Source organism: Sapajus apella, unplaced genomic scaffold (assembly GCF_009761245.1).
Source record: "Sapajus apella isolate SASKATOON/1434 unplaced genomic scaffold, GSC_monkey_1.0 scaffold216, whole genome shotgun sequence".
Taxonomy (NCBI): domain Eukaryota; kingdom Metazoa; phylum Chordata; class Mammalia; order Primates; family Cebidae; genus Sapajus; species Sapajus apella.
Genome location: NW_022437156.1, coordinates 479476 through 495406, shown reverse-complemented (window position 1 = coordinate 495406; position 15931 = coordinate 479476). Strand labels below are relative to the sequence as shown.

General features: G+C 50.7%; 2 protein-coding genes across 4 annotated transcripts; both read right to left on the bottom strand.

The window, feature by feature from the left end:
• Positions 1-1890: 1890 nt before the first annotated feature.
• FLOT1 (flotillin 1) lies at positions 1891-14126 on the bottom strand. 3 transcript variants are annotated; one of them, XM_032270737.1, is made up of 13 exons: positions 13781-14126; positions 13387-13443; positions 13037-13112; positions 12860-12950; positions 12435-12578; positions 11930-12049; positions 11747-11842; positions 11410-11562; positions 5479-5660; positions 5243-5288; positions 4987-5124; positions 4582-4746; positions 1891-2197 (listed from the first exon to the last, which is right to left on the bottom strand). In XM_032270737.1, the coding sequence occupies exons 2-13, from the start codon at positions 13427-13429 to the stop codon at positions 2168-2170; spliced, it is 1284 nt and encodes a 427-aa protein (XP_032126628.1). In that variant the 5' UTR covers positions 13430-13443; positions 13781-14126; the 3' UTR covers positions 1891-2167. The 3 variants fall into 3 exon arrangements, with proteins under 3 accessions (XP_032126628.1, XP_032126630.1, XP_032126629.1); XM_032270739.1 differs by lacking the exon at positions 12860-12950 and having other exon boundaries at positions 13781-14041; XM_032270738.1 differs by lacking the exon at positions 13387-13443 and having other exon boundaries at positions 13781-14041.
• Positions 14127-14376: 250 nt separating this feature from the next.
• IER3 (immediate early response 3) lies at positions 14377-15786 on the bottom strand. Its single transcript, XM_032270740.1, has 2 exons — positions 15466-15786; positions 14377-15351 (listed from the first exon to the last, which is right to left on the bottom strand). Exons 1-2 carry the CDS (start codon positions 15673-15675, stop codon positions 15091-15093), a joined length of 471 nt encoding a protein of 156 aa, XP_032126631.1. The 5' UTR covers positions 15676-15786; the 3' UTR covers positions 14377-15090.
• Between the last annotated feature and the right edge of the window lie 145 nt (positions 15787-15931).

Here is a 15931-nt window from a genome sequence, read left to right as displayed (position 1 = left end):
ACATCATTATCTCTGGTACCCAAACCACTCCCAGCACCAGTCAGTCTTTTTAATGGACTCTCGGATGGTTCACTCCAGCCTCGACCTGGGCTTAAGTGATCCACCTCAGCCTCCCAAGCAGCTGGGACTGTAGGTGGTGAGCCAGTGTACGGGGCCCATCAATCAGTCTTAATTGGGGAAGGCAGGATCCAGGGATGGAAAATGGAAGCTGGACCAATGACAAGTCATACGGAACTGGTTCCCAGACCAGCATCAGCATCCTCTAGGAACCTGCAGAAATAAACGCAATTTTTTTGGTCGCACCCAGATGTACTGAACCAGAAGTGGTTGAATTGGCCTTGGCCGTGCAGCCTAGGACTCCTTTGGGTTATGTGTACCCATGGCCATTTACTGTGATCCTGTGGGCTTTCTTAGTCAACCTACGACACCAAGATTTCTAGTGGAGCCTGGCATGGTGGCTCCCACCTGTAATCCCAGCACTTTGGGAGGCTGAGGCAGGAGGATGGCTTGAGCCCAGGAGTTCCATACCAACTTGGGCAACAGTGATATATCATCTCTACCTAAATAAATAAATAAATAAAGGCATGGTGGCACATGTCTGTAGTTCCAGCTACTGGGGTAGGGGTTGGTGGTGGTGGGGGTTTAGGTGGAAGGATTGCTTGAGCCTGGGAGGTTGAGACTGCAGTGATCCCTGACTGCACCCCAGCCTGGGTGACAGAGCAAGACCTTGTCTTTTTTTTTTTTTTTTTTTTTCCTTGAGATGGAGTCTTGCTCTGTTGCCCAGGCTGGAATGCACTGGTACAATCTTGGCTCACTGTAACCTCTGCCTCCTGGGTTCAAGTGATTCTTCTGCCTCAGCCTCCCAAGGCAGGGATTACAGGTGGGTGCCACCATGCCTGGCTATTTTTTGTATTTTTAGTAAAGATGGGGTTTCACCATGTAAGCTGGTCTCGAACTCCTGACCTCAAGTAATCCAACTGCCTTGGCTTCCCAAAGTGCTGGGATGACAAGCATGAGCCACTGTGCCTGGCCCAAGACTTTGTCTTAAAAAAAAGTAACTAATGGGGAATGCTACCTTATGGTCTCATTCTAAAACACTCTGTTCAATCTAGTACCTCATGCTTGTATGTTCACAAAGTAAGTCTCAAAGGTATCTTGAAAACAATAACTTAATATTTCCCTTTGCCATATTTTCAGGAATTAAAGGAACTAATACTATTCTCAACATTCCTTCTATTTTAGCATGATTTCTGGCTATAACAGACTTGTGGAGGGCAGATATTAAAACTCTTGAGAGTATATAAGTAACTTGCTTTTCTCTCATTCTAGAAAGCCTACTGTATGCAAGGGAGCAAGATACACTCTAGCATTTATTTATTTTTTTTGAGACAGAGTCTCGTTCTTTTCGCCAGGCACTAGCTGGAGTGCAGTGGCGCAATCTCAGCTCACTGCAACCTCTGCCTCCCGGCTTCAAGCAATTCTCCTGCCTCAACATCCCAAGTAGCTGGGACTACAGGCATGCGCCACCACACCCAGCTAATTTTTGTATTTTAGTGGAGACAGGGTTTCACTGTGTTGGCCAAGATGGTCTCAATCTCTTGACCTTGTGATCCACCTGCCTCAGCCTCCCAAAGTGTTGGGATTATAGGCATGAGCCACCATGCCTGGCCTAATTTCTTTTTAATAGAACCAGGATCTTGCTTTGTCACCCAGGCTGGAGTGTGGTATGATCATGGCTCACTATAGCCTCAGACTCCTGAGCTCAAGTGATCCTCCCACCTCAGCCTCCCAAGTATCAGTACTTAATAACAGCAATTTATTTGGCGAGTAAAGTTGAAAACCTCCAGGCCTTCCCTCAGTCTTGGTCAGGAAAGTATTCTAGACAACAGGCTCAAACAGTCTGATTTAATTAGGAAGTTGAGGTGGAGTGGAGTGGGATCATCAGAAGGCTGACATGGGACCCCTGGAGTTGGCAATCACAGCAGTGTCAGGTTGGCAAGGGGAGCAACCCCATCCTAGGCAAGGCACAAACTATTTGGCAAGGAGAGATGAGGGTGGGACCCCACTGTCAATGGACATGCTCAGGGAGGCCAGTGGATTACATGCAACAGGGAGATCATTCAGGCAACTTCAGCTACAAGGCTGGGCATCTGTGAGGGCTGAAGACTCAGGCTGTTCGCAAAGGCTTGTGATTCACCTGGCAAAAAGACAACAGTAGATGACGCTTGAGAACCAGGTACCCTGCTTTCCCAGGCCCCCACTTAGATGAATGGGCTATACAGAAAACACACACGTCCACCGTCCAGGAGTCTTCTTTCTGGTGCCGTACCTCATCCTGTTTCCCCAAACAAAGCCATCAGTATCCACATATAATAAATCAGTAAAGAGAGGAAAGGGGGTGGAGCCTTGTTTGTAAAAACTCTCCTGGCAGGGCGCAGTGGCTCACGCCTGTAATCCAAGCACTTTGGAGGCCAAGGTGGGCAGATCACCTGAGGTCAGGCGTTCAAGACCAGCCTGACCAACATGGTGAAACCCCAACTTTTTTTTTTTTTTTTTTTTTTTTTTTGATACGGAGTTTCGCTCTTGCTACCCAGACTGGAGTGCAATGGCGCGATCTCGGCTCACCGCAACCTCCGCCTCCTGGGTTCAGGCAATTCTCCTGCCTCAGCCTCCTGAGTAGCTGGGATTACAGGCACGTGCCACCATGCCCAGCTAATTTTTTGTAGTTTTAGTAGAGACGGGGTTTCACCGTGTTGACCAGGATGGTTTCGATCTCTTGATCTCGTGATCCACCCGCCTCGGCCTCCCACAGTGCTGGGATTACAGGCGTGAGCCACCGCGCCCGGCCTTGAAACCCCAACTTTATAAAAATTAAAAAAAACAAAAAACAAAACAAAACAAAAAACTCTCCTTAGCTCTGAATATTCCACTGCAGGCCTCTAGGAGGCTCCAAGGAACCCAGCTGAAGATCACTGGTATGATCCAGTGCTTTTATTTACATATGCTTCCCCACCTCCCCAAGACAGCGTCTGACACTGTCACCCAGGCTGGAGTGCAGTGGTGCAATCTTGGCTCACTGCAACCTCTGCTTCCTGAGTTCAATTGATTATCCTGCCTCAGCCTCTCAAGTAGTTGGGATTACAGGTATGACCCACCATGCTCAGCTAATTTTTGTATTTTTGGTAGAGATGGGGTTTCACCATGTTGGCCAGGCTGATCTCAAATTCCTGACCTCAACTGATCCACCCACCTGGGCCTCCTAAACTGCTGGGATTACAGGTTTGAGCCACTGTGCCTGGCCTAATTATGTGCCTTTCTTTCTCTCTCTTCCTTTTTTTCTTTTTTTAAGATAGAGTCTTGCTCTGTCCCCCAGGCTGAATGCAGTGGTGCAATCTTTGCTCACTGCAACCTCCACCTCCTGGGTTCCAGAGATTCTTCTGCCTCAGCCTCCAGAGTAGTTGGGATTACAGGCATGCACCACCAAGCCTGGCTAATTTTTTTTATTTTTAATTTTTAGTAAAGATGGGGTTTCACCATGTTGGCCAGGCTGGTCTTGAACTCCTCACCTTAGGTGATCTGCCTGCTTGGGCTCTCAAAGTGCAGAGATTACAGGTGTGAACCACTGTACCCAGTCCCATTTCTTTCTTTCTTTCCTTTTTTTTTGAGATGGAGTCTCACTCTGTTACCAGGCTGGAGTGCAGTGGTGCGATCTCAGCTCGCTGCAACCTCCACCTTCTGGGTTCAAGCGATTCTCCTGCCTCAGCCTCCCGAGTAGCTGGGACTACAGGCATGTGCCACCACGCCCGGCTAATTTTTTATATTTTTAGTAGAGACGGGGTTTCGCCGTGTTAGCCAGGATGGTCTCGATCTCCTGACCTTGTGATCCACCTGCCTTGGCCTCCCCAAAGTGCTGGGATTACAGGTGTGTGCCACCATGCCCGGCCTCCATTTCTTTAACATACACACAATGCTTACTACATGCCAGGCACTATTCTAAACACTGCAAATATTTGCTCGAGCCCCTTAACAATTCAACAGGATAGTTTCTAATTATTAACCCAATTTTAAGGTGAGGAAACAGGTATAGAGAGGTTGATTATTTGTCCAAGATCACAGCTAGCAGGCACTGTAGCTAGGATACACAAGAGTGGTTCCAGAGCCTGTTTGCTGACCTCTACCACAATCTATAGGTGAAGTAACTGGGGCACCAAGAAAAGCAGTGATCTGCCCTGGAATTAACTGTCAACAGGCTGCAACTAGTTCCCTACTAGTGGGGTGACCACAAGCACAGGTTGCAGAGACAGTTGGCCTGGGTTTCAAGCCCAGTTGCACCAGCAGAATAAGTAGGAACATGCTGGAAGTTCAGTTTCCTGGCTTTGTAAAATCCTGTATACCCTAAGGGTAGTTTGATTTAAAACAACTCATTTATGTAGAAGCATAGCGCTGTGTCTGGCACACAGAAACTGATTAATAAATGTCAATGAGTTCCAGGCCTGGATGCTGGCTAAATGCTAGGCCTGTTGCATCACACAACACAGGAACCCAACAACTCTGCTCCTCAGCCCTGATCTGAGACCTCACCTGGGAGATGCTGACGCCCGTGAGTCTTTCCACACTCTCTGGCAGGTGGCTTAGAATGTCCAGTACTTCCCCAGTCACCTTGGCTGCCCCCATGGTCCCACTGCCACTGGACACCAGTGTGATCTTATTGGCCGAAGTCAAGGGACCACTGATCTCCTCTGCCACCTAGGAGGAGAGAGACACCCACTCAGTACCCATAATCTGACCACACTCCTCATAAAACAACTTACCCTGGGTTTTAAGGTCCTTGTTCCAATGATCATCCTTCCTCACTTTGGTCATTAATAATGCCCCCCTCTAATTTATGGTCCCCAAGCCTGATTCTCCCTAAGTCCCTCATTTCACCCCACTCCTTAGTCCCCGGTTCTATTTCCTCCTTTCTTGGTGCCCACATGACCTCCAGACCTGGGGCAGCTTCTCTAGCAGCATGTCCAGTTGAGCAGCCTCTTGGTACAGCTGGAATGCTTCTGCCTTCTTGGCCATCTGCTCAGCCTCAGCTCGGGCTCGGGCCCCTATGGCAAAGGCCTCAGCTTCCCCACGCATCTGAGGGTTAAGGATGCTTGTTGTGAGACTGACAGAAATCATTAAGAACAAGAAATCCCAGCTCAAGCAGCAACCCCCACCCTCTCTGGAAGCCAGCAGGAGCTGCCTCTTAACTCACCCGAACAGATTCGGCTTCTGCCTCCGCCTGCATAATTAGCTGGGACCTGTACACAGAAGGGAAGTGGAGGGTGGAGCCCAGGGTCCCTTACTCCCAGGAGAAAGGCCCAGCGCTGCAGAGGTAGAGGCTCTGCAACCTGAGATCCATAGGAGTCCAGGTGGTGAGGGCCTCAGTCCTCCATCTTGGGGTGCCTAGGTGGCAAGGGAGCTAGGAAGGGTCAGGGAGGGGACATTTACTTCTCTGCCTCAGCTAGGCGCTCCAGCTTGTAGCGCTCGGCTTCGGCTGGCTTCCGCACCCGGGCCTCCAGCTCCTTCTCCCGCCGGGCAATCTCCTGCTCCTGCACTGCCACCTGCTGGGCCCGCTCCACCACCTGCACCTGCACCCGCTGCTCCTCAATCTGCTGCTTAGTCTTGGCCACCTGGGTAGGAGGGGTGCTCAGAGTCAGAGGTGAAGAGCAAGTGCCCAGGAACCGGAACTCCAGGATAGGATATTAAAAATAGGAGCAGGTGGCCAGGCATGGTGGCTCACGCCTGTAATCCTAGCACTTTGGGAGACCAAGGAAGGGGGATTGCTTGAGCTCAGGAGTTCTAGACCAGCCTGGCTAACATGGTAAAAACGCTGTCTCTACTAAAATACAAAAAATTAGCCAGGTGTGGTGGCGCACACTTGTAGTCCCAACTACCCGGGAGGCTGAGGTAGGAGAACTGCTGGAACCTGGGAGGCAAAGGTTGCAGTGAGCTGAGCTCGTGCCACTGCACTCCAGCCTGGGCAACATGGCAAGACTCCATCTCAAAAAAAAAAAAAAAAAAAAAAGATTAGGAGTAGGTACGTGAAGGTGGGTTCCCTGTCTGCTTGGCCAGCCCAGTGGAGTCCAGTGTTCCTCTGATGAGTTCCCTTTAATCTATTTTTCCCATCTGTGTCCCCTTCTAGAGTATAAATACCTTGAGGGCACTGACCACATAATGGTCTTCTGCTACCTCCAGTCTCACCCAAATCCCCCCATTGCTGCTGCCATAACCTTAGTGCTAGCCTAGGCTACCGCAATAGCTTACTGACTTATTTTTTGCAGGGGTGGAAAGAGGTAATCTTTTTTGTCTTTTGCATATGGTGCAGATTCAACAGAAAAAAGTAAACCACGAGAAGTAAGGCTGCTTCCTAACTCATTCTCCAAACCACCTGGGCCCCTTTCCCAGCAGCAACCACAGAGACCAGCTTCATGTGTATCCTTGTGAGGGGCTCTGAGAAGGCGCGTTTCACTTTTTCCTCCTATTTAACCAGCCTCCCACAGCTGCAGAAGCACTGGATGCTACCAGCTCCTGAGCCTCAGATCACGTCACAGTTTCCCCCTTTGCAGGTTTCAAGCTCAGCTGTCTCATACCTGCTTAGTTACCACTGACTTCCAGCTTCCAAAATGATGCTCTGGTTTCTGTTCCTATTTTCTCCATCTTTTTTTTTTTAAAGCCTAGTCAGCTGGGTGCAGTGGCTCATGCCTGTAATCCTAGCATTTTAGGAGGCTAAGGCGAGAAGGATCCTTTGAGTCCAGGGGTTCGAGACCAGTCTGGGCAACATGGCAAAATCCCATCTCTACAAAACACACAAAAATTAGCCAGGTTTGGTGGTACATGCTTGTAGTCCCAGCTACTCAGGAGGCTAAGGTGGGAGAATCGCTTAAGCGTGGGCAGCTGAAGCTGTAGTGAGCTGAGATTGCACTGCTGCACTCTAGCCTGGAGGATAGAGTGAGATTGGTCTCCAAGAGGAGAAGAGGAGAGAAGAGAAGGAAAGACAGGAAGAAAGAAAGACTAGTTAATCGCAGTAGTGAGAAGTGGGTAAAGAGCAGAATAAGGAGTTCAGTCTGTAACTGACTGAACAATCAATTGAGGTAACTCACCTTTGGACCAGCCTCTATATCTTAAAAAAAAAAAAATCACTTTGGCTTTAGCGAGGTCTTAAGAGAGAGTAACGTTAGTTACATTTGTTTAATTCATCATCTCTGAAAAAGAGCCCAACTCATCTCTTGCTTCCTCTCTTCTGGCAGTCTGTTCTCCACAAAGCAACCAGACTGATCCCTATACAAATATAAATAAGACCATGGCGCACTCTGAAGTTCTCCAATAGCTTTCCATTGTGCTTTCAATTCTCTTCTGTGTCTCCATCGTGACCACACAAACCTTTTGTGATCTGGCCCTGCCAGCCTCTCCTCCTCACTCAGCACATCAGCCACTGCAGATCAGAAACCTTCTTTCTGTCTCTACTTTACAGCCTTTGCACTTACTGGTCCCCCTGCCTAGCCATTAGCCATATAAGACTGACTATTTTATTTTTCTTTTTTGAGATGGAATCTCATTCTGTCATCCAGACTGGAGTGCAGTGGCACAATCTCGGCTCACCGCAACCTCCGCCTCCCTGGTTCAAGTGATTCTCCTGCCTCAGCCTCCCAAGTAGCTGGGACTACAGGTGTGTGTCACCATGCCTGGCTAATTTTTGTATTTTTAGTAGAGATAGGGTTTCACTATGTTGGCCAGGCTGGTCTCAAACTCCTGACCTTGTGATCTGCCCGCCTGAGCCTCCCAAAATGCTGGGTGGCATGAGCCACTGCGCCTGGCCTCTATTTTAGAAGGAGTCTCGCTCTGTTGCCCAGGCTGGAGTGCAGTGGTATGATCTTGGTTCACTGCAACTCCTGCTTTCTGGATTCAAGTGAGTCCTGTGCCTCAGCCTCTTCTGAGTAGCTGGGATTACAGGCTTACACAGCCGGCTAATATTTTTTGTAGTTTTGATAGAGACAGGGTTTTACTATGTTGGCCAGGCTAGTCTTAAACTCCTGGCCTCAAGTGATTGACCTGTCTTGGCCTCTTGAAGTGCTGGGATTACAGGCATGAGCCACCGCGCCCAGCCACATATGACTATTTAAAAAGCACAGGCAGCCTGGCGCAGTGGCTCATGCTTGTAATCCCAGCACTTTGGCAGCCCACGGGGGGTGGATCACCTAAGGTCAGTAGTTTGAAACTAGCCTTGCCAACATGGTGAAACCTCGTATCTACTAAAAATACAAAAATTAGCCGTTTGTGGTGGTGGTCGCCTGTAATTCCAGCTATTTGGGAGGCGGAGGCAGGAGAACTGCTTGAACCTGGGAGGCAGAGGTTGCAGTGAGTCAAGATCGTGCCACTGCACCCCAGCCTGGGTGACAGAGCAAGATTCCTTCTCGGGAAAACAAAAACAAAAACACAAACAGATACAATGAAAATAAAAATAAAGAGCACAGGCTAGAATGTTCTTGGCCCGTAACTCTGCATTGTTCCTTCTTATCTTCAGGTCTGATCTCAAACATCACTTCCTCATACAAACTTTCTCTCACCGTCTCCTGACCTAATATACTAACTCCCCTCCCACAGTTTTTCATATCACCCTGTTTATTTCCTTCATAGCACTTAAACAAGAATTATAGCCTGGAAAGTTCATTTACTTGCTTACTGTTTCCTTACGTAAGCTGCGTAAGAACAGGAATCTTTTCTGTCTCATTCATATTTATAGCCTCACCTCCAAAATGATGTCTGGCATACAGGAGACATAACAGATATTTGTTGTATAAATCCTTCTTTCCTGAACACCTAGCACATTGTCTGGTGCATAACAAGAAACTGGTAAAAGTTGAACAGAGCCCAACCAGCCCAATCCCTTGATCTAAAGACAAGTAAGGTCGTGTTCAGAAGGTTAAGAACCTTATCCATAGCTTTACTGCAAGCTAGCAGTTTCCATTATGGTAATCCTTTTCAAACTCAAACTCCAACGTGCATACAAATCACCTAGGAATTCACCTTGAGATTTTGTTAAAATGCACATTCTGATTCAGTTGGTCAGGACCTGCAATTTTGCATTTTTGTTTTCTTTTTTCTTTTTCTTTTTTTTGGAGACAAAGTCTTACTCTGTTACCCAGGCTGAAGTGCAGTGGCGCAATTTTGGCTCACTGCAATCTCCACCTCACAGGTTCAAGTGATTCTCCTGGCTCAGTGTCCTGAGTAGCTGGGATTACAGGTGCACGCCACCATGCCTGGCTACTTTTTGTATTTTTAGTAGAGACAGGATTTCACCATGTTGGCCAGGCTGGTCTCGAATTCCTGACCTCAGGTGATCTGCCCACCTGGTCTCCCAAAGTGCTTGGATTACAGGCGTGGGCCACCGTGCTTTTGTATTTCTAACAAACCTTCACAGTGATGCTGCAGCTGCTGCTGGTAGAAGACAGTCTGAGTTGCAAAGCTCTATGCCATGCTCAACCTGTCAAGTAACCCAGGAATTTAACAAAACAAAAGATGGTTTATACCTCCATTATGCTTTCAGCCTATACCAACTCTTCGCAAAAACAAAATGCATAATATTGCTATCCTTTGGGTAAAAGTCTCAAATACAGTTGATTTTCCTTGTTCTTGGTAGTACTGCTCTATAAAGTATCCATGAATGCTGAATTAGTTAATACCTAATTTGTTCCTAGAGGAAATACAGGGCTAGGTTCCTGTGAGCCTCTTGTCACAACATTTTCATCAACTGATCAACATACAGCCTTGCTTTATATGTGTTTCTGTTTAAAGACACCTTATATAACACATATTGTTGATTCATTAGCACTGAACTCATGGCTAATAGCACTATAAATCATGCATAAATGAAGCTTATGTAACACATGTATTTCTCCCATAAGGCATATCATAGCCTACTTGCACTAAAGGACACCAGACAGCGCTCCAGCACTGATGCTTGGGGGCCATTTCAAAGAGTGAAATCACCAAGAAAAAGCACAAAGATGGCCGGGCGCGGTGGCTCACGCCTGTAATCCCAGCACTTTGGGAGGCCGAGGCGGGTGGATCATGAGGTCAAGAGATCGAGACCATCCTGGTCAACACGGTGAAACCCCGTCTCTACTAAAAATACAAAAAATTAGCTGGGCATGGTGGCACATGCCTGTAATCCCAGCTACTGAGGAGGTTGAGGCAGGAGAATTGCCTGAACCCAGGAGGCGGAGGTTGCGGTGAGCCGAGATCGCGCCATTGCACTCCAGCCTGGGTAACAAGAGCGAAACTCCGTCCCCCAAAAAAAAAAAAAGAACAAGCACAAAGATGTAAAAAACATGACAGTAAGTATACTGTGAAAATGACACGGCTTACGGTATGAGAGCTGAAACAAGAAGGTAGAGCATGTTCTTGTTCAACCTCACCTGGGAACTGCACATCAGGTGGCTCAGATATCTCACCACTCTGTGCATGTCTGCAATGATCCTGAAAGTGCTGCAACTTTACTGGTAACTTTTTGAGGTTACCAATACGTTTTAGAAAATAGGCAAATTCTCAGATATGAATAAAGATCAACTATATATCCTGGCAATATCAAGGGCTGTCCATATCTCACTTTCATGTCCATGTTGGACCTTCTTCATGCCTTTTTGATCAACCAGGGCTGCTGCTAGCCCATAGCATGCCCCTGTGTAAATTAGAAATTCCTCTGTGTAGATGAGACCCATATCAGAATGCACTGCCTGAGTAGTGGGGGATAAGCCAGATCTTAGCTAGGATCCACTTTCTCAATCAGATACACTTGCACAGGCACAGCCTGCTCCAAACATACGACCAACCTTATTGATCATATCCCTTCCTGGCTCTTTTTGTTTTCTTTTCTCTCTCTCTTTTTTTTTTTTTTTTTTTTTTAACATGGGATCTCACTGTCACCCAGGCAGTGGTAAGATCTCGACTCACAGCAACCTCCACATCCTGGGCTCAAGCGATTCTCCCGCCTCATCCCCTCAAGTAGCTGGGACTACAGGCCCAAGCTGCCACACCTGGCTAATGTTTGTATTTTTTGTAGAGACAGGGTTTTACCATGTTGCCCAGGCTGGCCTTGAACTCCTGAGGTCAAGCGATCAGACTGCCTCGGCCTCCCAAAGTGCTGGGATTACAGGCATGAGTCACCACACCTGGCTGGCCTTTTCTTTAGAGCTTTTCAGCTGTAACATCTGAGTCTTTTAAATCTCTCCTCATATGGGGGAGTTGGGCCAGAGATGGAGACTCAGAATAAGATCAAAGTTAGAGTATGAGAAATAGTGGTGTCCTGAGATGGACAGCCTGAGAGGAATGGGGAAGGGGCAGAGAGCAGGCTGGCCATCTGCCCAGTGCCGTGGCTCTGACCTGAAGCTGATAGGCCAGGTCAGCCTGTGCTCGGCGGGTGTTGACCTCGATGTCATAGGCGGCCTTCTTCAGCTCGTAATCTCTCTGTGCCTTGGCCATCTCGATCTCACTCAGGTACTGAGCAGACACCTTTTCCTGCTTGGCTTTAGCTTCCTGTGGAAGCAGAGATCAGGTAGGAAATGTAAGGGCAGGGAGAGAAAGGCCATGGTGAGAGCCACTTCCCACCAGGGTTTTTGGTCTGCCTCATGTATTTTCCCTGCTTACCCAGTACTCCTGCTCCTACTCAGCTGTGCCACTCCTACCCCCTTTCCCACCAAGCAACCCCCATCTCTCTCACCCGGATCCCAGCATCTCTCTTGGCCTCTGCTTCTCCAATCCGTGCATCTTTTTGGACTTGAGCTGTTCGAGCCTTCCCCAAAGAGTGCAAATAGTCCTGTGGGAGAGTTGTAGAAATTAGTCCTTCGGAGGACTTAAGAGATGGGAGCAAGGAAGCAGGGAAGGATCAATTACCTAGTTTTACCTGGTCATCGTGAATGTCCTTCAGAGTGTAGCTAACCACGCTGATGCCCATGTTGACCAGGTCTGAGGAGGCCACTTTGAAAACCTGCTCTGAGAATTTCTGTCTGTCCTTATAGATCTCCTGCAATAACAGGATGGTGGGGAGAGAGCATGTAAGCTCTTTTTTTTTTTTGGCTCACTGCAACCTCTACCTCCTGGGTTCAAATGATTCTCCTGCCTCAGCCTTCCAAGTATCTGGGATTATAGGTGCCTACCACCATGCCTGGCTAATTTTTGTACTTTTAGTAGAGACGGGGTTTCATCATGTTGGCCAGGCTAGTCTCGAACTCCTGACCTCAAGTGATCCACCCACCTTGTCCTCCCAAAGTGCTGGGATTACAGACATGAACCACCCTGCCCGGCTGGGATGGAAGCTCTTGGATCCACTGTCTCTCACAGGCTAGTGTGGTCCTTGGGCCCCCCTCATTTTGGCATCCTTCTAGATCGTTCCCTGCCCCCAGGCCAACCTCCACAGTCATGTGGGCCATGATGGCTCTCTGGTGGCCCTCTAATGTCTCCAGGGCAATGTGGGCAATCTCAGCCTCCGTCTTCCCCAGGAACATCTGACAGGCGGCTGCCAACATCTCCTTGTTCTGCCCCTGGATTTTTACCTGCAGCCAGAGTAGGGATAAGAAAGGTGTGGTAGGGATCTCATGAAGTCAGAGAAGAAGCAGAGACAGAAGGGGGAGCCCGCTAAGAAATGCTTTTTCCATTTCAGGGAAAGAAAGAAGGAGGAGCCAAGTGCCTTGGGGGTGCCTGGAGAAAATGAGACTAGCAGAGAAATTTCTCTGCAGGCAAGGATTGCAAAGGTTGTGGCCGGAACATGTCTTAATGTCTGGGAAAGAGGGTGATGGGGAAGTGGACTTTGGGGAAAAGGCTCTGAGAGCCTCACCTGGGCAATGCCAGTGACTGAGATGGGGACCCCATGGCGAGTGTAAACCTTTTCACTCTTGACATTGAGGGTCAGTGTGTTGAGAGAGATCCTAAGGGAAAAAGAAGGGGCAGACAGTAAGAAAAGGAGGAAAAAGAGAAAATGGAGGTTCCCCTTCCCTAGTTGCTTCTTGCCTACCTCTGGATCTGCTGGATGCAGGGCAGGACAAAGACACGTCCTCCAGCCACCATGACAGGGGGACTTCGGCAGAACCCTGCAAGGTGAGGGGCAGTGAGCAACTGTGGCAGAGCTTGAATGTGGAAGACTGAGGATCTGGCGGGGGTGAGGGGACAGCAACCCACAGGAGAGAATCTGGGAGATGGAAGGGAAGCAGTCTGGGCCTTGAAATGGTGGGGATCAAACTGGGCAGTTCGTGGCCAACGAGGGGCATAAGCCTGGCGCTGGGAAGCTGGTAGGGAGGGAGAAGGGGCAGAGGCCAGACTCACAGAGGTTCTGGAGCCACTGGCTGGGAAGGCAAAAGTACTTACCGGAGACCACCATGGCCTCATTTGGGCCACAGGTGAAAAACATGGTTTAGGCTGGAGCTGGAGGAGGGAGGGAAAGCCTTTGCGAATGGGGAAGGGGTGCTGTGGCGTCCACAGGGGCCCATCCTTTGCCCCCATCAGGCCCTTTCAGTCTGCATCCGCCACAGCCCGTCCCTTCCGCACCCATGGGTCCGCTAAGGCTTTTCCCTGCGAAATCCTTAAGATCCCCAGCGACCTGTTCCCCGCCTGCTTACGGTCCCTCCCTTCCCCTCGCCGCTCTCCCGCCTCGGAGCCGACGGTTTCCCCTTTGATAAAGGTCCCCAGCGCCCAGAGGCCTGCAGCCCTTTCCCCTCCCTCCCTGCTTCTCCGCAGCCCCAGGCTCCCCTCCCCGACTCACCTTCCCGGACGCGGGCGGCGGCCGGGCTGGGGTCTGGAGAAGGGCGGGGACGCGCAGGGACCTGGGAGCAGAGCAGGGGCCGCTAGCGGACCAGCCTTCCTGGGAGCTGGGCCTGCTCCCGCGTTCCCCACCCTGCCGCACCCTGTTGCTGCGGCAGACGCGACCCCGCCCCCCGCAGCGGACTAAGCGCCCCCACCTTGCCACGCCTCGGCCCCGCGCGCTTGTCCCGCCCCTTTCCCGGCAGGCCCCGCTCGGGTTCGCAGCCCCGGGCCTGGTTAGCCCCTGGAGGGCTACGGCCCTGCCACCCCAACCACCGCCCTTCCTGAGAGGAGAACCGCCCAGGCTGCTCCATGCTCCGCCCCAGGCGCGGGACTTGACCTCGGCGGGCCGGGCACCCGGTCGTCAGAGTGATTGCCACATTTCGGATTCGCCGCAGGGCAACTACCTAGGAAAACCGCAAACTAGGCAATGAACGACTGCATCCGGCAACCGGATGCTGGGTTCTGTGACTCCAGTTAAAGGGGCTCGCTGGCTGGGGACTCGGCATCTGAGGCGGGGAGGAGTGGGGAGTCGGCGCTAGCAAAGACACACAAGAGTGCAGACAGTACATCAAGTTTATTTGTTCACAGAACATACTGGGCGATCTCGACAGTCGCCCCGTGACAGCCCACCAATCCCCAACCCTCTACCCCGCAGCCGCCCTCTAAGGGCGACTTCGAGAAGATCGAAGGCCACGGATCTCCTTCCCAATGGTCCGCCAAAGTCTCACACAGTAGACAGACGGAGTTGAGAGGCTGGAGGACGCAGTGTCACCTCCTAAACCTACGACCCACCACCAGACTTGACCCCAGCCAGGACGTCCTCCCCCACCCGAGTCCTCCCCATTTCTTCTACTCTGCCGCAGTTCCAGGTGTCTGCCTCCACCAGTCCCACAAAGCTCAATAAATACCAAAAGACCTGCGTTTACAGCAGGGGGAACATCTCACACTCTTGCATAAGTTAAAATAAATATTACGTACACCCCTCCATCACCTAGGAGGACGTACATAAATATATATAAATATTAATTAGGAGCAATAAGAAATAAATTAACGACGCTCTCCTTCCCACCGGGCCCAGCCCCAACGTGGCTGTGCCTGGGTCTCTGTGCGCCTCGGTCCCGCCTCAAGCACCTGCTGGCGTCTCCGCTGTAGTGTTCTGAGTTCGAGTTGCCTCGGAAGTCCCAGTTTGGGATACGCTCTCTCGCACCAGGTACGCCTGGTGTTTCTTTGTGGTTTTTCGGATTCTTTTTTGGGAATGCGGAGTCACAGTTAGAAGGCGGCCGGATGTTGCTGGAGGAAAGTGCTGAGGTCCAGAGCGTAGTCCGAGGGCTCCGAGGTCAGATTAAAGGGCTCGAGGACTGGGGGCTCAGGGGTGGGCGCCGGGGATGCGGTGCTGGGGGCGTCCTCCGGAAGTAGGGGCGCCGGCACACCTTCTTCAGCCATCAGGATCTGGCAGAAGACGATGGTGAGCAGCAGAAAGAGAAGCCTTTTGGCTGGGTTCGATTCCTCGACTGGCAGCTGGCGCCGGACCTAAAGGGAGACAAAAAAGGAGACAGGTCAGATCAGGCTTCTGGAGTCCGGTCATTCCCCAGTGAATCCAGGGTAGCGCGCCCTGCGAATGCCCACTCCTCCGGCGATACTCACCACTCGAGGGTAGAGAACTCTGCGGCTGCGCTTTCGGTGCCCGCGAGAGGCGCTGGGGCGCGCGGCTGGGGCTGCGGCGGGCTCCGGGAGAGGGTCGAAGGTGAAGATCTCTGGACCTGAGCCCCGCCGGGGTCCCGGGTTGGTGGAGGGGACCGGGGTTGGAACCTGCAGGACGGTCATGGTGGGATGGGAGCTGCGAGAGTGACACATGGTGCGCTGAGAGGAGTGTAAAGCCAAGTGTGGGCTGGCGGCTGCAGATGTAATTATGTGCTCCTGGAAATTGGGCGGGTCCTTCTAACTCCTCCTTTCGCAGCTGGGGAGCGGTTGGCTTCTGCAGGGCTGGAAATTCCGACAATTAAACAAAGAGAGTGGGTGGAGACTTGGCGCGCGCAATCCTAGGCGCCCAACAGCACGTTGTGAGTGTGTGAGTTGTGAGTGGGGGTGGGTGAGATCCCGGGCTGTCGGC

Coding starts and splice junctions, on each gene's coding strand:
- FLOT1 (XM_032270737.1), bottom strand. CDS start 13,429: ATGTTTTTCACCTGTGGCCCAAATGAGGCCATGGTGGTCTCCG. Junction 12,050..12,434: donor TGGCCCACATGACTGTGGAG/GTTGGCCTGGGG, acceptor CTGTTATTGCAG/GAGATCTATAAGGACAGACA. Junction 5,289..5,478: donor CGCCTAGCTGAGGCAGAGAA/GTAAATGTCCCC, acceptor TTCTGTGTACAG/GTCCCAGCTAATTATGCAGG.
- IER3 (XM_032270740.1), bottom strand. CDS start 15,675: ATGTGTCACTCTCGCAGCTCCCATCCCACCATGACCGTCCTGCAGGTT. Junction 15,352..15,465: donor GAGTTCTCTACCCTCGAGTG/GTGAGTATCGCC, acceptor GTCTCCCTTTAG/GTCCGGCGCCAGCTGCCAGT.